Source organism: Molothrus aeneus, chromosome 6, assembly GCF_037042795.1.
Source record: "Molothrus aeneus isolate 106 chromosome 6, BPBGC_Maene_1.0, whole genome shotgun sequence".
NCBI classification, from domain to species: domain Eukaryota; kingdom Metazoa; phylum Chordata; class Aves; order Passeriformes; family Icteridae; genus Molothrus; species Molothrus aeneus.
The window spans coordinates 7,813,780-7,835,979 of record NC_089651.1 but is presented as its reverse complement, the minus strand read 5'-3'; the positions used below and the strand labels follow the sequence as shown (position 1 = coordinate 7,835,979).

The 22,200-nt window shown below is 44.3% G+C and overlaps 1 protein-coding gene across 1 annotated transcript; it reads left to right on the top strand.

Annotated features, from left to right (window-relative positions):
- The first annotated feature begins 1,435 nt into the window (after positions 1-1,435).
- FGF3 (fibroblast growth factor 3) lies at positions 1,436-8,371 on the top strand. The gene is made up of 3 exons (XM_066552758.1): positions 1,436-1,685; positions 3,567-3,670; positions 8,039-8,371. The coding sequence occupies exons 1-3, from the start codon at positions 1,436-1,438 to the stop codon at positions 8,369-8,371; spliced, it is 687 nt and encodes a 228-aa protein (XP_066408855.1).
- Positions 8,372-22,200: the final 13,829 nt, after the last annotated feature.

Sequence of the window (22,200 nt, the reverse complement as noted above, 5' to 3'; positions counted from 1 at the left end):
GCTTCCCTTTTAAAAGAAGTCTTTAACGTGTAAGAAAATCCCCCTGCTCTACATAGGAAGGTAATTAAAAAAATTTATAGATCTCTTCATGTTCGCCGGTTCCGGAAAAAAAAATTATATTGATCAAGGTCAAACGCTCGAATTGTGACGTGACTCACTTCAAAGGTGTATTTGTGTGCCCTTCAAGCACATTAATACTAATTATCTCTCAAACACTTCCTCAAAACTCCTACTGCCTGTTTCAGATGCAAATCTAATTAACGAGCTGCCTTTGAGGAGCACGCAGGGACAGCGTAATTCACGGAGCTGTTGAACCTTTTGCCTTCTTTTATATTTATTTATAGGTAGCTCCATCCTCTTTTGAAAGCGTAGGCAGTGGTGTGAAGCGACAGGGTAGCGAGGGCAGCTCCGCGCCAGCTAATGAGACTTTCCAGGCACTTTCCAGGAGTCAAGGAAAAGGATTAGCTGCGACTTCTTGCAAATGCACTCAGGGATGTACATCAGAACACTCGCCGGGCCTTACTTTGCCTAAGTTAATTTGGGAATGATTAAATCGTGAAAGCTCTGTCTAAACAACGCCTAATAGTCCTAAGCGTGAGCTGAATGATTTAGGAATGGCTATTTGTGCTGCTCACCGGGGGCAGAGCAGGGGACCCGCACACGCAGAGCGAATCCGGGGGGGTTTCTGCCCCCAGCGCCTCCCGGGGAGCCGGGACCCGCACCCCCTCCCTCACTCCTCTTCCTTTAACACTCCCCAAAGCCTCCTCCCGAGGATGCTGCCTTGGAGCATCGTCATCCCCCCCGTCCATCCCCATCCTCGGCTCGGCGGAGGGTCCGCGGGGCGGGCGGCCCCCGTGCGGGGGTGTGCGGTGTGAGAGAGAGAGAGAGAGATGCTGTGTAATTTTATCCACGCTGCACTCTGGGAGTTCACACGAGACTGATACCTTTTGCCTCCTCTGCTCTGTATCAATTGGTCGCAGATCAGGCTATTGTTGCAGGAAGCTCCTTTTATTTCTATGCTCCGTCGATCAACTGTTTTCCCCGCAGTCTCCTGCCGAAATTCAGCGGCTCCCTCCCTCCCTCTCTCCCTCCCTCTCCCTCTCTCTCTCTCCCTCCTTGCCTCTCTGTCTCACGCATGCCGTCTGTCTATCTGGAAATCCAAGGAGAAGGCTGATCACGGCAGCTGCGTGTAACACAAACAGCTGGGACTCTTCGGTGGCCTTCGCCGATGTCTATTGATTTAAGTAAATCTGAGACAGATAAAAGGGCCGGATCGAGGCTGATAAAACCTCGCCGATGCTGCGCGGCTCGGAGCAGCGTGCGCTCGGCATCTCCGGAGCGCTGCTAGCAAGACGGCTTTAATGGGAGCCCTGGTGCCGCTCGCTGCGAGCCCCGCTCTCCCCGGCAGACCGAGCGCTGCGGCCACCATGCCACGATGGTTATAATCTGGATCCTGTTCCTCACCCTGCTGCAGGAGCCGCGCTCCCCGGGGCGGGCCGCGGCCGTGCCCGAGCCCTCCGGAGCCGCCCCCCGGCCGCGCCGGGATGCGGGGGGACGCGGCGGCGTCTACGAGCACCTCGGGGGAGCGCCCCGCCGCAGGAAGCTCTACTGTGCCACCAAGTACCACCTGCAGATCCACCCCGGCGGCAGGATCAACGGCACCCTGGAGAAGAACAGCGCCTTCAGTGAGTACCGCGCTCGCCTCGCCCCGCAGCGCTGCCCCCGGCCGGGTATGGGGAATGGGGATCCCTCGCCCGCATCAGCGGCTCTGCCCCGGCCGCTGGACGGCACGGACGGGGCGGTGGCGAAGCTGCTCCTGCCCCGCGCTGCCCGGGGTTAATTGTACAAAATTACAATTGCCTCCTCGGCGGGGACGCCGGGGTCGAGGGTTTGGCCCCCTCCCCTCCCCTCCTTTGCCTCGCTGTCCCAGGAGCTGCCCCGCTGGCTCCTTCGGACGCGGAGCTCCCCTGTCCCGGGGCTGGCAGCGTCCCCGGCCCTCGAACCGGGCGGGGAACGCCCTGCAGGGTGCGGGGACCCGACGGCCGGCCCAGGGTGGCGATGCCCCCGGTGCAGGAGGAGACCCCCAAACCACAAATTTCCCCGACGGGGACCCTGCCCTGCGCAGCCCGGCCGAGCCGTCACTGGGGCTCGCCACGCCAGCCCTGCCTGAGCCCGGCATCTCCCGGAGCCCTCTGGAGCTGCCCGGGGGTCCCCGTCCCGTCCCGTCCCAGCTTGGCTCCCGCGGGGGCTGTCACATCTATCCCTGTGACATGTGCCGGGCAGCGGCGGTGATTAGGATGAAAGCGGATCTGTCGGGAGTGAGGGGGTTTGTGCGAGGGCGGCAGGAGGGAGGAGAGCGGGGCTCAGCACCGGGGGAGCCCCCGGCGCCCCCGCACCCGGCCTGGGCCCCGCCACCCCAGGATGCGCAAATCCCGCCTGGTGATGGCACACAGAGATAGGGAGACCTCAGGGATGCGTCTGAAGTCCATAAAGGAAAACCACTATTTCCTAGAGAAGTCCCCCCTCGCTGTCACAGCCCGGAGGAGGCATCCTTCAGCAGCCAACCGGTGCCTGATTCAAACCAGCTGTGCCAAACCCAGCCCAGCTGTCCCAGAGCTCCCAGCAATCCAGCTCTGCACAGGGAACTTGGAACACAGCTCTGCCTTCAGCCTTTCCAAAAGGCAGCAGGGGGTTGGGGTGCCAGGGTCACCTCTGGCTTTCAAGCACTCATAGAAAGTACAGAGCCATCAGGATGTGGCTGGAGAGCTGAGAGCAGGGTCTGAGCGAGCCCGATGGAGAGCCATGCACATACACCAGCATCCTCTGAGTCATCTGTGCCTCCATGGGTGTCCTGGCACCTTTGGCTGGACATTTGGGCAGGTGTTGCACCAGCCTGGCCTGTGACACTTCTGCTGTTGCAGGAGCCCGTCTTGGATGGCCTGAAAACGTCCTCCCTTTTAACTTGTCTCAGACAGTCATACAGTCCTTGTCTGGAGGGCAGCATCGGCTTCCTAAACCTCAAGTCCCTTTCATGATTATGTTCATGGCTCTAAAATGAAGTAGCCTTGCTCTGGTTCCTAAATCTCAAGTCCCTTTCATGATTATGTTCATGGCTCTAAAATGAAGCAGCCTTGCTCTGGTTCACCCTCTGGAGACCTCAGCAAGGGCTTTGTCCTGGAATGGGCAGCTTTGTGACTGGCTTCAATAAGTCAAGAGCTCTTGTGTTCCTAAGCGTTAAAAAAGATTTAAAGTTTTTTATGCACATAAAGAATTAAGTGAACCTCTAGTTCAGTGTCAGATCTTTTTCATTTTTGAAGGGGTTCAATCTCAATCAGACATCTCGGGGTTTCTTGTCCACCTTGTCTCAAACAGTTCCTGCATCATCCTTGCTTTGTATTGTTAATAATAATAATGTCAAATAATAATAATTTCATCCACATGATTGCCCTGATTCTTATGTGAGCAAGTGGTAGCTGTGAGATCACACTCCTCAGGTAAGCAGCCATGCAAATGTATCTCAGAAAGTTACACCTGAGCAATAACTCATCTCCTAATTCTGTTTCGAGGTATCCTGGAGATAACTGCTGTGGATGTTGGAATCGTTGCCATCAAGGGCCTGTTCTCTGGCAGATACCTGGCCATGAACAAGAGGGGCAGACTTTATGCATCAGTAAGTTTTACTGAAGCCTGGCACGTGCCTGTCATTTCCTGTGGGGGGAACAGGTCTAGTGGGGAGCACTGATTTCTTATAAATCCACATTTCTGGAGAAGAGTAAAGCTACAAGAGGTTTTTGCCTGGAATTCTTACAGGCAACCAGTGAGTGTATTCTTAAAGGTGGGGGAAAAGCTCTGTCCTTACCTTCTTACTGCCTGGACAGCCACAGGTATGTGGAATGTCAGAATTGTCCATGTTTTATATGGATCTTGGGTGCCTGCAGGGACGTGTCAGGTAAAGAGTGTCCACAAGAAACTGAGCATCATTGGTGCTGCAGGAAAGCAGCCTCCTGATGGGAGTTTCCTTGCACAGAGCTTATGGCTGGGCAGTGGAAGAATTTGCAGTACTAAAAGGCAGGGCTGTGCAAGGAAAGCAAAAAGGAGAAGGTGTGAGAAGATAAAGGTGAAAATAAACACCTTATTTTACTCCTTTGACCTAATTTTTTTTTTCCCTTAATCTGTGAGATAAAATCCGGGGTGTGCTGATATAAGTGGGAGCCTTGCCTCCTCAGCCCAGACAATATTTCCCCTGAGTGAATAAAATACTTCAGCTTAGGCTTCTTCACACTCAGGGACATAGCAGGGCACGTTTGTCAGCGTGTACCACACACATTATCTCCATGCCTGAATTTCTTCCACTGTCTTTGATTACATCCCAGCAATCTTGTGATGTCTCACTGCAGGACAGCCCAAACTGTGCAGTTTCCCCATGAATCCTGGGGTGTGGAAGCAGGTTTGAAGAGGGGAAATATGGCTGAGGTGAAATTTGCTCCCTCCTAGAAGTCATTAGATGTAATTCTGTTGATTTGGGCAGCAGGACATACCTTTGAGGGATGTGATCTTTTCCCATGAGGACCAGCCTAGGTGACACAATCAACTCTGTCCCTCCCCAGGTTGACACCTTTAGCTCCAGCTTTTCAGGAATGTTCTGGCAGTGTTTACCACCCAGTTTCTTTAATGTGCCTCATGTGATGCTCTCTGATTAAGGGGGGTGTGTGTAAAGATGGATGTTCTTTGCTACTGCAGAGAACCACACTGCAAACGATTTTGGCCAAGGAAAATGGAGCTGAAGAGGAATGAGGGCATGGTAGCTCTGCTTGCCAAAGTTAAGCCTGTCCAGTTGTATGCTTCTGGTTAATATTCTGATTGAAATGGGTATATTTTTCAATGGACCTCCTCCATCAGTTCAGAACCAGCATCTGCCCCGAAGAAATTATTTGGAAGGATGATTTTTTTCAAGTTCTTTCTCATCTTTCTCTCTTCCTTCTTCAAAATAGGGATTTTCCCCTACAGATTGTTTACACTGAATTAAAATAAGACTAAACAAATTCTGAGCAAAAAGATCCTCTCCTAAAGTGCAGAAAAGCCAGGAGGAGGACAGCTCTGAGACTCCTTTTCTCCTGGACTTCTCTTTCTGGTGGTAGGAGCATCAGGCCATCTCCTGATTGCTCATTCTCTGGTTTGTTCATCTGTCACGTGCCAAAGAACATCAGCCATGGAAGGTTTCTGTATGACTTGAAAAGAGAATTTGTCCCCTTCCAGCTCAAGTTTGAGAGAGACTGGTTCAGGCTTGTGTTTCAGAGCTGGAGGGACAATCCAGGGAATGCTGCTCCACTCCAGCTTTTTTCACAGAAGCAGGAAGGGGTGAGGGCTCAGCTCAGGAGAAACTTCCTGTCTTTGCTTGCCTGTCCAACAACTTCACTGCTATCACTAGCCCAAGACCCTGTGAAAGGTCCCTGTTTAAAAAACCTGACTAATTCAGGGATAATTATCCAGGGAGCATTTTATGAAATGGTATTGGAATAACTCCATTACCCCTCACTTCATCCATTTCCCCATGTCAACAAGATGGGTCTGTTGAGCCTGCAGAATCCCTTTGTGCCCTTGGCAGATTGTGACAATCCTCTGGATCTATCCTGTGTGATAAAGCCTCCCCAGCCAGAAGGGAGGCAGGCAGCAGGACAAACCCACCTACATCTGGTGGCTGTGTGGGCTCCAGCCCCACAGCATCTGAAAGCCTTGTCCTTGCAAGGGAGGGCGCTTCCGTTGCACAGCTGGGAATCCAGGACATGTGGAGTCTTTTAAAACCTTCTTAAACCCCCATCAGTGTTTCTGGGGAATGAGCAGCACTAAAGACAAGCTGCTCATGGGGTCTAGGGCTCTTCTGGTTACCTGTGCCCTTTCCACACCCTCCAGAGAAGGGAAAATAAAACCCCACGGTAGTGGTTCCCTTCTGCCTCTGTGCTTCACACATTTTAGATGCTAAAATCTTCATCCCACAAGTGGAGCAAGGATGGGTTTGGAGCTAAGGAAAGATGGGCAGTGTGGGAGGTCCTTTGTCTGTGCTGGTTCTCCTGCTCCCAGGGAGGGGGAAGGAGTTCCTCGTGCCAGGCTTTTGCAGAGAGGTCTCTCAGTCAAGGAGCAGGGGAAAAGGGGCAATTTTGGACAGATCCTGTGAAATGTGAGCAACTGGGACGGGTGCATATTGTGCCTTACAGTTTGTGATAAAGGAGCAGCCTGGCATTTTGGAGGAGCACACTGGTAGGCAGAGTGTGCTTTCAATTTCATAAATTTCATGCATTTCAAGAAGCTCCATAAAGGTATGTTTTACTGCTCAAATATCCAGTCTGAACTGGCTGTAACAGACTGCAAGTGTACCTAATGACTAAAACACAAATTGAAGAGACACATTTTACATTACACTGTAGAATTTTACCTTTTCAATAGATGGCAGAGGTTGATAGGCAGCAATTAAATAATCTGTCCAGTTTCACAGCTGCATTAAATTCATAAGCACAAAAAAAAAAATTACATCTGAACAATCAGTAGAGTTATTCACTCCTATTCACATGCCACCTCTTTGTTTTCAGTTTGGTTTTGGGGCTGCTCCCTAGGGTCTGTGGTGCACAGAGTGTGCTCACACTGCTGACAGGCAGCACCTTGTTCAGGCTCAGTGCTTCCCTCCTGCCTTCTGGGCTTTTCTTACCAAGTGTGTTGCTGTCCTTGTCCTAAAACTGAGGAGAGTCTGGCTTAAGATTTTGTTGTCGCCACATTTCTCTTCCCAGAGAAAAGCAAGGCACAATTCTTCCCAAGAATATTTCTGGGTTTTACATTCTCCGAACCTCAGAGAAAGGAAAAACAATTCTTATCTCATTTGCTGTGCCTGTGTCTGTGCAAAAGCAGAATGTAACATGGAGATTGTTTACCCAGAGTGATGGGGTTTTGTTTCCTTGGCCTGTCAGGGCCAAGAGTGTGTGTGTGTGTGTGTGTGTGTGTGTGTGTGTCGGGATTGTTGGGGGACAGTCACAAGATTGGGTGCAGTGGAGTGCTTGGCAGATTCAGTTTTGATGTAATGTAATATAGTGTAATATAGTATAGAATAATATAATATAATATAATATAATATAATATAATATAATATAATATAATATAATATAATATAATATAATATAATATAATATAATATAATATAATACTTATATTACATTAAATTATATTACATTATGTTACATTATATTATTATAATGAAGTAATTAATTAGCTTTCTGATAAGATGGAGTCCTCATCATGCTCTATAATATAATATAGTATAATAAAAATATATATATAAAATATATAGAATTAATATAATATAATAATATATATAATAGTATAATAAATATATATTATATATAATATCATCATATAATATGTCATAATATATAATATTTAATATATTAATAGTATAATAAAGTAATTAATTAGCCTTCTGATAAGATGGAGTTCTCCTCATCATTCTCTCCCCTTTGTCGGGGATAAATAGTATAATAGATAATAATATAATATAAGTATAATAAAGTAATTAATTAGCCATCTGATAAGATGGAGTCCTCCTCATCATCCTCTCCCTTCATCGGGGATAAATAGTATAATAAATAAATAAGTAAATATATATAAAAATATATATATGTATATATAAATATATATATTATAATAATATAATATATAATAATAATATAATAAAATAATTAATTAGCCTTCTGATAAGATGGAGTCCTCCTCATCATTCTCTCCCCTTCGCCAGGGATGAATAGTATAATAAATTAATATAATATAATATAATATAATATAATATAATATAATATAATATAATATAATATAATATAATATAATATAATATAATATAATATAATATAATATAATATAATATATATGATATAATAGTATAATAAAGCAATTAGTCAGCCTTCTGACAAGATGTAGTCAGGTGCATCCTTCTCTCCCCTTCCTCAGGGGTGAAAATATCCGCTATATTTATATTTTTCCTCCCATGTTTCCTCCCCAGGAGAGCTACAACGCCGAGTGCGAGTTCGTGGAGCGGATCCACGAGCTGGGCTACAACACCTACGCCTCGCGGCTGTACCGGACTGTGCCCGGCAGGGCGGGCAGCAGGCGCAGAGCCAGCGCCGAGAGACTCTGGTACCTCTCCATCAACGGCAAGGGACGACCCCGCAGGGGCTTTAAGACCCGCAGGACACAGAAATCCTCTCTCTTTCTGCCCCGAGTGCTGGATAACAAGGACCACGAGATGGTCCGGTTGTTCCACAGCAGCGCTAAATTCCGGGAGGGTCTCCTGAGGGCGCCCAGCAGGAACCAGCGCAGGAGGAGAGGGCACTGATGGGCTGGCAGGGACTGAGAGCCTTCAAAGAGCTACCAAAAGAACTCACAGCTGTGATTGTACCGGGGGCATGAACAGTGACAGGTTTTATACGCTCTGTGGTAGAACCAAAACCCACATCGCTCGCTTGTAGCTGTTGTAGGTTTGTTACCTGTGGGGAAGGAGATGGGAGGTAAGCTGAGGCACATTCAAAGGTAAATCAGCTGGGTGTAATAATTTTGCAACGACTTTCGTGTTTTCTTTTCTTAAAAAAAAAAAATCATTCAATATTCATTTCAAAAGTATTTTCATTCTAACCTGCCATAGGCTATTATCTCAGTGTTGCCCTCACAGATCATATTTAACACTTACCAACTTTATGTCCACAGAGAAGGTATAGTGCTTTCATGGCTCTTCTGGCCATGAGAGACTACATTCTTATTTTTACATAATACAGGAGTTAGAAAACTGGTGGTTTGTTTCTTTTAATTTTCATATATTTATTTTTATTTTATGACCACCTATTATCAATTATACTTTTTCCAGGACTGTCCAAGAAAAGTAAGATTGTCGTCTACTTCAAACACTTCAACAGACCTTCACATTACCAGATAATCCTTGATTTTGTTAAACTAAAACTCTGAGATGCCTCACCTTGTCATTTAAATAAATGAATGGTGGTAAAGTGGCATTTGCATTGGTTAGGCTTTGGCAGTATAAATCACTTTACCAACAGATGGATCCTCGCTTAGAACAGGACTCAAATGGGTTGTGAAAGAGAGTAGGTTTGGCTTGGATATTGGGAAGGAATTGTTCCCTGTGAGGGCGGTGAGGCCCTGGCACAGGTCAACCAGAGAAGCTGTGGATGTCCCATCCCTGGAAGTGTCCAAGGCCAGGCTGGACAGGGCTCTGAGCAACCTGGCATGGTGGAAGGTGTCCCTGCCCATGATAGGCCGTGGAATGGGATGAGATTTAAGGTCCCTTCCAACCCAAACCATTCCATGCTTCCATGATTTTTTTCTGCTGTGATTCTTTTTCTGCAAAGCTGAGGGGAGTCCCCATCACAGATTCAATCTTTGAGCAATTTTAAGCTTTAAATACTTTTCTTGGTATCCAGGAGATGACAGAGTAGTACAAAGACTGAGATGTGCTTAACAGGCACAAATAAAGGTCATTTCAGTGGGGTTTGACCTTGTGCTCTTCCAAGAGTTAGGCCCTAATAGTGGAGAGCTGGAAAAAAGAAAGACTGCACTGAAATAAATGTTCTATCTGAATTTAACAAAAGATTTTTAATTTAAATCTGACATTTCATAGAAACAGACAGGTGTGAATCCCATTCCTGGCCATATTGAGAAAAAAGGTCTTCTTGTGGGCTGCTTTTGAATAGACCCATTTAAATGTGCTCATTTAAAACTAGGTAGGGAAAAATCTTCCTTTCAGCAGGAGGTGAAATCTGTGAGAGAGAGAAGTAAGATGAGTTCACAGAATGAGGTGACCAAGCCTGGGTTTAGCACTGCTTACTTCTCCGTAAAGATAAAATCAGAAAGGTGTTTTTATGCCAAATAATGTGTTCCATTCCTTCCACCCTCCTATCTTTTCTGTAATATTCTAACAAAGGAGGAAAGTATGTTTCAATAAGAAAGTCAAAGTTCCTTGATCTCCATTCTTTTTTGTACTAAAATAATGTAAAAAGCCCTTTAAATGATGTACATTAAATAATGGTGCACACAGAATAGATCTAGGTTTAAAGAAGAGCAGGGAAAACCATGACTCATGGTTCCCAAATTTTCCTGCTTTAAAACAAAACAGCAAAAAAATAGTGATGGGATCTTCATGGAGTTAACCAGGCAGCCTCATGTCAGGAGCCACTGTGCAAAGAGGAAACAGAGACACTGAAAAGGAAGCAGAAGAATCCAGGTTTTCTCTTTGTTCACTGTCCTGCCAGCCACACAGGGCCCAAACTGCTGCAGGATCCAAGGTGCCTTCTGAAAGCTGGTCCTATCAGGGAAGAAAATTAAGTTTTGCCTCCTGGGCATCAGGGCTGTTTTGGGGACGCTCCTGGGTCTGCCAGCTCCCTGTCTCAATTCCCAGTTGCACTTTCCCCTGGAGGTGGGAGATGACTGGCCAGGAAAGGGGGATACAGGAGCCCTCCCAAGCTCTCCAGCTCCAGGAACAAAATGCAAGGGAAGGAAAGTGTCAGCAAGAAAATATCACATACAGCTGAAGGTTGAGACACACTGTTTCCTTCAGGTGTAATTTCTAAATAAACAATGAAAAACATTTCTTTTGACCACTTTCAGATTTACTTGACCTCAACTTGTAGCAAAACCATGATCCATTCTCAGCTTTCTCTCCCCTAAAATTGCTGTTGTCAAGTTAATGACTACTGCCTGCTTCAGATATCTTTGATAGACCTGATGAAGAAGGTCTGAAGAAAATGACCAAACTCATGTTTCCCATGACACAAAGATGCATCTTCACCCCTGCTCCAAGTCCATTTCCTATCAAACCTTTGCTGTTCACTCCCAGCTTTTCTCAAGGGCAAGATTTTTTGTGCTGGCTGTATCCCTTGCTTTGCTGCACCTCTGTTGTTACCAATTTTTCCTCTTGTTCTTTTCTCCTGCCTCTCTTTTCCAGATGGCCCAGCTCCCTACCATAAAGGATCAGCAGTGGGTGATACAGGAATATCACTAATTACAAAACACCTTCTTACTCCTGCCTTTGTTTAGAGCTGCATTTCATGCTTGTGGGAATATTGTTTGAACAATTTTCCCATAGGATATCACAACAAAGTTAAGCTTAACACATGAATTAAATTCTTATTTCAGTGGTAGTTTTTGTCCCAGCAAAGCCTAAAATACTAACACTGAAAAAGAAAGGAGAAGGGAGACAAAAGAAAAAATAATTAACTCATTGGACACAATGGCATTTTAACTACTGTAGGTAAGTGATGATTTTCACATCAACCTAAAACAATTTCATCCACATTCTTAGGATTTTTCTTTGCTCAGTCTCATTGCAGCAATTCAAAGGAGATGGCTTTGGGATTTGGCTTCTTTTTTTTTTTTTTTCTGTCTTTTAAGAAACATTAATGTTCTTGTTGAAATGCTTTTCATTACAGACATTCATTGCTTAATATTCTTTTAGCAACCTTGAATTCCATAGTTCCCAGACACTGACAGGCTGAAATCCTATTCATGATAATGATCCCAGTTGTAATCTATATCCCATTTTATTTGTTTGGACCAGAACCATAGTGGATACCTTAGAGGAGGAAGTAGATTTGAGCTGTTTTCTCCTTAGGATTAAAACATCAAGATGTATCTCCTCTCTTAAAAGCTCCTTGAGTGAATCCACACCTTTCCATTGTACAGGATTTTTTTATTTTGTGTTTTTTGAGGAAGATGTAAACTTTACCCCTTTGGGGGCTCCAGCATTTCTGCAAACTTCACATACTTCAGAGCACAAAGCTACTGCTGTTCTCACCCTGGAGCCAGGAGAGGATGCTCACCACAAATTCATTCATTCCCTTCTCCTGCTCTGGATGACCCTGCTTGGATCCTTGGACCCTCCAGGGCTCCCATCCACCAACCTGTCTGTGATTCAGTGGTTAGCTGTCCTTAATTCAAACTGATTATTGGTTTGTTCTCACCTTTGGATGTTCAGATTCCTGCTGGGCATTTTGGAGTCCAGCTCCCTCTCCCAGCCCCTCTGATTTCTCTCCATTCACCAACACTGTTCAGTTTGGGATCAGCAGCTCTCCAGCCCACTCCAGCCATCTGCTGTACTTCCTTTCTGTTCTCTCCCTTAAAATCACTTACTGCAGATTCAACAGAGTTGCCCAATTGGCAGGTATGAACAAGAATGGAGCAGCTGGTGTATGTACTTCCAAAAATTGTCTTTTAAGGTTGCTCTTCTGCACCATCTCTTTCCCACACTCTGCAAGGTTCCTTTTCTTCATCCCCTTCACCTTCTCCCCATGGCAAAAGTCTTTCCATTGGTGCCATTTCTAGCATTTGTAGAACCATTTCCTCACAGTTCTGTACTTTTAAAAAACATTTTTCTGTAGAAATTGTACAAATTATGCCTTTTTTTTTTTTTCCTTTCCCACTCACTGACACATTACTCAAACAGGGCTTGAAAGTCATTATCTTTTCATGAGGCAGAGGACAGTGAATTGAGGGGGTTTTGGCAAAATTTTCATTTGCTTGCTTCCAGATAGAAGATACACAACCTGGTCTGTGACTTGATTTATATGTGGAGCAGATTTTTTAGTTTCTTTAACCCTTGCTTTAGCTCATCACCAACCTTAGGTAAAATATCCTGGCCTTTGGTGATTGTGTTGAGTCTTTTGTGGCTGTCCCTTGGTAAAAAGCAAGAGTTGTCCTTGAAACTTGAACAGCTCCCCCATGCCAAAGAGCTAAGCCACAAGGCAGGAATTGTTTCCAAATTTACTCACACCTTTTTTCCTCCACTTTCTAAGCATGGATTTCCCTTCTCTTTGAGCATCATCCATTTGCCATCCTGAGGTTATATTCTGGTAATTCTGTGATATTTCTGGCTCTTTGTTTCACCACTTTATAGAGGTCTGATGTTGGTTTCTACAAGCCCTGCTCCTGTTTCCTGTTTCCCTCAGCAGGAGCAGCAGCGAAATCCATTTCTATTTGGAAACTGCTTCACAGTTATTCCCCCAGCATTCCTCAAGGTAATCTTATTTAATTCCAATGAATGTACAAAATCTGTTTTTCCCAGTCACCACAAGGATGAAAATAATGCTAGAAGGGATGTTTTGTTCCTACTCTTTAACAGCACTAACCAGCCCCAAAACCCTCTCTGTTCTGAGTCCTTTTGTGAGCTCTTGGATTTCCTGCTTTGCTTCCTGACATTTCCACTTTCTTCTCTGCCTTTCTTCCATAGATGTACAACCCTCTGGAAAACAATAGGCAAAGAAATCCCTTTGGCCACACATGTCTTCCCTTTGGATACTTGCATGGTGCTGGTGGTGGAATGGTGTTAGTTCAACTATTCAGTGGACAAGGCTTAAGTGTGTCCTATAATTGTCTGAATCAAGGATGTGGTTACACCCCCCCAGCTTTCAGAAGGTTTTCTCCTATCCAGAGCAGCTCAGGATGAGAAAAATCTCTACAACAAAGCTGTTACAACAATTGGTATTCACCATCATAACTTCAATTCACAGCCTCATCTGTAAATATGAACTCAGAGAAGCAGAAAAGTAAATATATTAAAATTGTAGCCAGGCAGGGCAATATATGAGATATCACAGAAAAATGCCTTTGTAAAACATCTCTTTGAGTTGCATTGAAAACCTTTCCCCTGAGCACCCTGCCACCACTGAGCACTGACATCCAAAATCTCCTTCAGACCTAAACAATAACCTCAGAAAATAAAGCTGTTAACAACAACAATGAAAACTTTGAACCTTAGTGCTTATTTGTATCTGATACAAAGCACAAGATTCTTCATACTTGGGTGCCCATGTATGTCATAGAAACATAGAATTTTCCTCTGGAAAAAAAATGTATAACATTAAAAATCAGAAATCCTTTTTCTGCCTCAAAAGCTGAGGGAGAGCACTAAAAGAGAGAAGTTTGCAATGTACCTCCCCAAAAGTGAATACAGACTAATTAAGCCAAATCTTTCTAAGGTTATTTGTAACAAAATCACTGATTGCCACATTGATACAGCAAAGACATTTACACTTTTGGACTCAAAGCAAATGAGATTCCACATAACTTTGCATTCCTGGAATTGAAATGCTTCAATATTCATTCCAATATTAATTACCAGTGACATGCTGAAGGCCTTGTAAAGGGAGGCATTCAGTTAGGACAGCTGTTTATGCATTATTGATGTGCAGAATTGTTTTCTAAGGATAGAAAGGATATCAGCTTATTAGTCTGCCAAAAAGATTTTGATAGGAACTGCTAAGATCTGTCTTATGAAAATAATCTGTGCACAGAGGGACCTTACTGACAGCTTTTCTTCTCCTCCTTCTTGGAATGCAAACTATTTTCCTTGGTAATAAATATAGTATCTTTCTACTGGCCACAAAAGAAGTATCTTTTAACAGGAAAATTCACCAGCAAAAAGCCTTTCCAGCCCCAAACTATTCCATGGTTCTCTGTGGAGAGGTGAGGCAGAGGGGAAGGATGCCAACCTGCCAAAGCCAGGAGACTGCAAAGGGCATCTCCCCATGAGTCAGATCCTGGCAGATATTCCTGCATCTCCTGGAGCTGAACAAGAGGATGGGAAACGTCTTCAATCACCCCTTGGTTGCTTCTGGTCTCCTCTGCTGTACAGATCTTCAGGGACTGAAGAATTCTTGGTTTTCCTCTGTTCCATTAATGGCATTTTTAAAAATTATCATGGATTCCTGGCTGCTGCCAGGGGGGGTTTTCCAAGCAGTGAATTCCTTGGTTTGTCCCCAGGAAAACTCAGCTGCAAGATGAGCAATGTGAGGGAGGTCCCCTCCTCTGTGGTCGTTTCTCATGTTTTTCACTTGTGGCACGTGGGAAATGAATTTGTAGAAAAGTTTCAAAGTTTGATAGAAGGCTTTTATATTATGTAATTGTATACAAACTTGAAGATAAGTGAATTATAACATCTGTATTGTCTCAGCCTTCACATAAGATTGAAAATGGAACAAAAGTTTTTAAGGCACCTCTCAATTACCCCATCTCTGGATCAGAAAAGGCTTGATCCAACACTGGTACATCCCACCTGGGATGGGAAATGGAAGTTCTCACTCTTATCCATGATGTGGACACAACCATTAAACACAAACTGACCCAAGGGAGAAAACATTGCCAACTGCCAATGTTCCTTTTTATTGTCACCCATTTTATTAAGATGACAGCAAAAAGAAGTGACCAGCTTCTAAAATACATAAAAATTTGACCCCAAAATAATTCATGAATAAAAGCAGGCACAAAAATATCTAGTTGTAAAAATTTGACTTGAATTTGACTTATTTTTCTCCAATTTTAGGCCAAAAGTTTTTTTTTTTTGTAAGCAAAAGGTGCCTTGCTTTTTGGATGTGCTCAGGAGAGAGCAATGCCCATAAGGATGATGTTGGAAAAGTTTATTTCAGCAGCATGAATTAGCAAAGCAGAGGGAAAAAGAGAGTGAGAATATGTATGAAACCCTAGAGAAATTTTGGAGCTTGTTCTGCTGTGAGAACTAACTGATACAACAAAACTGAGTAGCCTGGATAAGGTAGCTTTAGTCCATATATCTGCCTCCTCTTCTATTAAGGATTTGCTCTCTTCCTCCTTGGATTTTCAGAGAGGGAGAAAAATGCATTGAACTGATTGGTCTTTATTTCTTTTTAAAGCTATCTTAAACAGTCCTTTGAAGTTTGCAAGTTCAAATGTCTCCTGTTTCCTTTCAGAAGGTTTGAAGGATTTGGGAAGGTGAACAAGCAGATCTATAATTACAGAGCAGTTGATGGGAACTGCCCTCCTTTGTGAGCATTCTGGGGCCACCTCCAAATTTAGATGCTTGAAGAGAACTGTCCCGTTTTAGTCCTGCAATTGTTCAGATGCCACCACTGCATAGCAGGAGGGAAGCCTTTCTAAAAATCCAAGGAAGATCCCCTTTTTGCCACAAAACAATCAGGGGTTTTGTTCAAGGGCTTCGCTTTGCGGTTAAAGAAAATATTTCTTTTTTCCACAGCACCAATCCTGAATGCTGGGGTGTCTTTATTGCTGAAATATGTGGATTTGAAGAACACTGAGGAGAATTTAGAGACATCCTGGTGCTAATGCAAGTGTAAGAAACACAGGACAGTGGGGGTGGCTGCAGAACTCCTGAAGGATCCAGCCCCCTGTGGGATGTGCTGTTCCACCAGCTTGGAAATATCTCTGGCATCAGCTGCTTGATTTGCAAATTTTTGTCTTAAAAGAAAGAAAACTAGGTCTGATAGTGTCAAAATATCACAAGGTCTCATACTTTGAGCTGAATGTCTGTTTCATTTGGAAATACCCTTTTTTAAAATTTGGAAATAATCTTCTTTTAGAAGCACTTCATGCAGGTTTGGTTACTCTGTCCAATAATGCATCATATGTAATAACCAGACAATAGTTTGTCTTAAATCAATTCTTATCTCTAGAAATTACTCCTTGCATGAATTTTGGAGGGAGAAATGGTCTCATTCACCAAGTGTGACCAGAATTCAGTGCCTTTGGATGCTTCATTAAGAAAGAATTGACAGCAGGTCACGGCTCCAACTTCCTTCTGTGTTTCTATGAGGAAAAGCCACACAAGTGTTACTTTAGGGAGCCAGAAGTGATCTAGGCTGAAAGAAGCCCCCTGAGACAGTGTCCCTAGAGGAGAGGTGACACTGGGCACAGCATAGCTGTGCTGTGACCCTGCGTGCCTGGCTTGCACTGCAGACACTGGAGGCTCACAGGCATGTGTTGCTCAGACCGTGAAACCAACTGAAAATTATTCTTAAATCCTTGGACATTTTTTCATGGCAACATGGGTCTAAAACTACAGCAGCAGAAACTGAGTTTATTTGTGTCCCATAGCCTGTCTGCTCCAAGTATCTATTACCCCTTTTCAGTAGTGCACATGGAAAGAAAGCCCTCAGGATCAGATTAACTCTTTCTTTCCCCAGTTCTGAATGAAGAATGAAGCTGTATTTCAAGTGCTTTACTGGAAATGTGTTCAAAAGTAGCCATGAAAACTGAGATTATCTATTGTATTTGATGGTAAAACAAAGCTCTTCAGAACTGAGCCACAGAGGTCTAACAAGACCTTAGAGAGGTTAGACAAGAGTTTGCTTTCTTGATAAACATTGGAGACAATCTAGGTTATGTTCCATGTAAAGAACATGTTGGTTAAACAAAGGAATAATTACTCTTTATTTTAGAAACTAGTGAAGCATTTGGTAAAAAATCTATGGAAAGACTGAAAGACACTTTGTGCCTCTCTTCCATGCAACATTGATAAAACAGAATAGGAAAGGAGACGTGGACAGGTAAAAATGCAAAGAGAGAGAAGAAAAATACTCTTAACACCTTGAGCTGCTCTTGTGGGGCCGTTTCCTCCATGAGGCTGACAGAGGAGAAAGAAGAAAAGAAGCAGGAGCAGGTGGGGAAGAAAAAAGAGAGAATCTGTCCTGGAGAGCCCTGCCAGGTGAAGGCCAGTGGGTTTTCATTCTGCACACACTTGCAGGACTAAAGCATTTTATCTGAGACAAAAAAATGCATCTTCTCACAGCAATGCCATCATCCACTTGTCAGTGTGACCCTTCAATTTCACTGGTTTATGGAACTTGTAGTTTCTATTTGGCCAGAGGGCAGTAGCAAAACAGGGATGTGTTTAGTGGATGCAAACCCAAGGTTTTCAGCTTTGGGTGCACATGTGTGCTTGTGCTTGGAGGCACCACAGGAAGGGAAGTTCATGTTATCCAAGGAAACGATGGGATGAGGCTCTTGGAGCCCATCATGGGCAGGAGCCCCAGGGCAGCCCTGCAGGTGCTGGAGGGAGCAGGAGCTGGCACAGATCTGCACAGGCTCCACACGTGCTGGTGAGGAGCTAAAATAAACCAGAATAAACCAAATGCTAAGCCAAGAGCAAAGGCTGCTCCCATCCCCACTGGGTACCATGACTGTGCAGTAGAGCCAGGATGACATTTCAGGACTGGCTCAGCTCTACAACCCCGCTGCATTTCAGCTGCTCCTCAAACTTATTGGTAGCACAAGGCAACGTTTTCAAATAATTCTGCATTTCAGAGATGAGGTTTTCTTGCTCCTGCAATGGTACAAACCTGCCAACAGTTCCAGGACTACTGGGGCTATGTGAGATTCCTTTCTACTTTTTGCTTCCAACTAAAGCAAAGGCAGGTCTCTCCCTTTCTGAGTGATTTTTGTGCAAATCTTTGCATAGCTTCAGTACACTTGTGAGAGGGGAAATGGTTTTGAGCCAACTGAATTAATTGCAAATTGATTTAATGGGTTCAGCCACTGAATCTGAGTAACCAGGGTTTTGAATAACTGAGATACTTTTCAGTGTAAGCAATAAATGCCAGGGATAGAACTGTATTATAGGCAACAGAGACTATGACTGAGCTTTGGATAATCAAGATTCTACTTTGTATCATGTATACTTTGGCAGCAGCTGATTCCTGTAGGAATAAGAAAGAAAGAACATGTGCAAACTGCAGCATGACACTGCCACTGTGACCTCGTCAACAACTTCAAGGTCATCATTTAGAAAATCCTTCAGCTTTTTTTTTTTTTTTTTTGTCGCCTGGTTACACGTGGGTTGTTAAGATTTATTACAATCATTGCTGGAGAGCACCTGCTAAATGTCAAAAGATTCCTGGGAATCTTCAAGTGTTTTGCTAAGGCAAAACTGCACCTTTTACACAGCTTTCAAGAATTCAGCCTGATGGAATACAGTGCAGCCTCCACTGACTCAGGGTATTTTATGATTCTATGATTTGATCATGCCCTAAAGCAGAAACATAACCACGAGTGGTATTCAAACATATTTGCCCTCCAGACAAACTTAACACTGTCTGAAATGATCCATTTTTGTTTCCTGGGGTTCCTGATCTATTTCATACTCTGAGTAAGGACCAGATCCTTGGCTGAAGTCAGCTGCCATTGCTGAAGCTGAGCACTTAATCAGGTGCCTAAGCACTGTCTAAATGTATTTGGAAAAATTAAATTTGACTTCTGAAATTTATCCTAAACAAACATGGAGAAAGACCTTTAAGTTCAAGTTTCTAGAGGTTTTTATTGAAAGTCACCACATGTCTCCTTTGCAGAGACAAAGCAGTGTTCCTCTCCTACATCACCATTTTATTTTCAGCTCTGCAATTCTCTGTTTCTTTTCTTTTTTTTTTTTTTTTCCTTTCCCTGAGCAGTGAAACTCTGTCTGCTTTTCAAGACTAATACACGGCCCCTGAGTGAAGGCAAGGCTGTGATTCAAATCAAGGGTTCTGTTGACATTATAATCCTTAGAAGCACAGCTGGAGCATTTCATGAACGGTAGCAAAGACCCTCCATTGATTTACTGCCTTGGTATTCCATCAGGAGTCCATGTTCTGTGTCATTGGCTGCAACTCACAAAAAATAACTCAGTGAACTTCTAATTAAGGCATTTAGCTCCTTGCCTATCTCGTAAGAAGGGAGCTGTGCTATATGTGAGATGCTGCTGCTGATTTTATGGATTCTCCCCTATTTTTATAGCAGGAGGGCTTCAGGCCCTAAGAAGGTCCTGTGGGCTATAAACAGGATAAACACTAAAGTCTCTCCCTGACCCTTCCAGCAGTGTGGGATGGCAGGAATTTTCATGTGTCTCCCCAAGTTCCTTTCCGTCCCAGTTTTACAGAAACCTTTCCCAGCCTCATTGCTCCTCGCTGCAGCTCGTCTGGGGGTCCAAGCACAAAAACACTCATCCCAGCAAAGCAGGGACCCCCAGCTCTGCTTTCTGGGCATGGAATAAACCCTTCCCTTCCTGCAGGGCCAGTCCCCAGGCACAGCATGCACGAGAGCAATTTGGGAGCCGTGCTCTTTCTCGTCTCGCCCCTCGTTCCCCGGCCGAGCTGCCAGCCCCCACTGACCTGAAGATGAGAGTTCCCTAGATTGTTTCCAGCTTGCCCCGCTGAATGAATAGCCCCGGCAGTATTTTTGGGGTGGTGACTCACCACAGAGTCATGAATGGCCCCTTAAGAGACCATCAAAAGCCCCCTGGTCAAAGGTTTTTGTTGTCCTAAGCTCCAGCGCAGTTTTCTCAGTTCATTGTCCAAGCAGAGTTGATACTTAAAAGGCAGCAGAGGAGAGATGCAGCCCCTGGTCTGACACCATTTCTGGTTATCCCAGCCTACAGCAACAGCCAGAACAGCCTTCCCAGGCACCCCAGGGCTGCCAAAGTGCTAGCCAGGACCTCCACTTGCTCGCCTGCCTGCTGATTCCAGTGGTACTTCAGGCAGATAACCATCATGGAAATGCCAGGGTTTAGGGGTAAAGGTGTCCTGGCAGATCTGGTATCAAGTGTGTCAGTCATATTTTCTTTTTTCACCTTCAGGAAGTGCTTAATGAACTTCATTGATCCTCTCAAAAGTAACATTAAGTTGCCAGGGATTGTTATCACAGTCCCTTGTACCTCCAAGTGTGATGAGATTCAACAACTTGGGCAGGACCAGAGAAAAACTGGTGTTGATGCCTGGTCTGGATTCAAAAAAGGGCTTGGAATGGCTGCAAGTTCTGGAGTTGTGTTATATTTGGACAGAAAGACAGCTGTGAAAAAGAAAAATGGCATATGTCCATTTTTTTGGTCTGCACTTTGATAGAAGGTGTTGCCTGTTTACCTTCCTTCACCTCTAACATTTGTGTTCTTCAGGCACCTTCACTGGGCTTCAAGCCTTGGTAAGCATCTCTCACTGAGCCAGAGGTGCACAGCTCTGCTAAAGCCACCTGGTCAAAACCTACCCAGCTGTCTGCTGGCACACCAAGAGCTCAGTGACACAGAGTGATTCTCTGCAGGGCCCATCAGTGCTTTATCTGACCCACATTTTTGGGACTGAGTGCAAGGCTGGGTTCCACCTTAGCAGCAATCCCTCCCTGGTGGTGATACCCCAACCACATCTTCTCAGAAGTGGGCCATCAGAGACAAGAAAGAAGTCAAAAAGCTGCAGACAAAACTTTCGAGCCTGGAAATCTCACAGGGAGAACCAGAGCAGGTCTCTCCTGAACCACTTTCAGTGTTGCGGGGTGATGGAACAGGATTGAACCCTGAGAGATGTGCAGTCCCCCTGACAGAATCTCCCAGTTTGACTTCCCAGGGTGGCCCTGTATCCTGTGAAAAGCTGGAAAAGTTTCTGGCAACACCAGGCAGGAGTGTAAGAATAAAATTCTGTGTGTTGGTGGAATTGCTGCAATGATTTTATCCCGGTCAATTTGCTGTGAACAACCAGGTGGACAGAGAGGCTGGGTTGCTGCTCCATGATTCAGCTGAAAACCTTCCTCAAGGCTTTTTACCTTTCTCAGTACATTCCTTCTGAAAATGTTCAGCTGTGGTTTCTCTCACAGGCATGGAGAGGAAGAACTCTCACCATGGCTCACTTTCAGGACAACAGAAAGTTTTCTAGTCCATGTATGGCTAAAGACTAAGTGCAATGAAGCCATGAAGCATTCCAATTATTGTTCCTTTAAAGGAATATCCTAGCACTGTTCTTGTCCAACAAACCAAATATTCCATCATATTCATTTCTCTTCGAGCCCTGATTCCAATTTGGTGAAAAAAAGTGGTGATAAGACCCCAGGATCTGATATTAGCAAAATAATGTAATGTAAAATAAAGAGAGTGTGAGGTTTATGAGTGCTTATTTGGTGGGGCTGGGGTTATCCAATGGGAGAAATACTACCAAAATCCAGTGAGATATGGTTACCAGACAGGAATCCCAGGAGATTCTGTTACCATGCAGGAATCCCATGAGACAGTATTATCAAGAAGGAATCTGTAGTATTCAGTTCACCACAAGGCAGTAATATTAGATTTTTAGAATTAAATCCTGTGGTATCTTGTTTTATAAGAGTTGGCATAGGAGGGACAGAGAAAAATGCAATGGAAGAAAGATGCCTCCCTGGAACCTGAGCTGGGAGCCTTAATTGTTACACTGATTTCCAGCTGAAATAAAACATCACAAACTTTTCCTCATGGTCCAGAGATATTTTTACTCCACATGATATAAATAGTTTATTACTGAAATGTATTTTAATTTTTTCTTTGTTTTTACAAAATACAGGTTCAAGCATTAAAATGCCAAGGCATGAACACCAACATGACTATTTTTGATTGGCATAAATATCTTC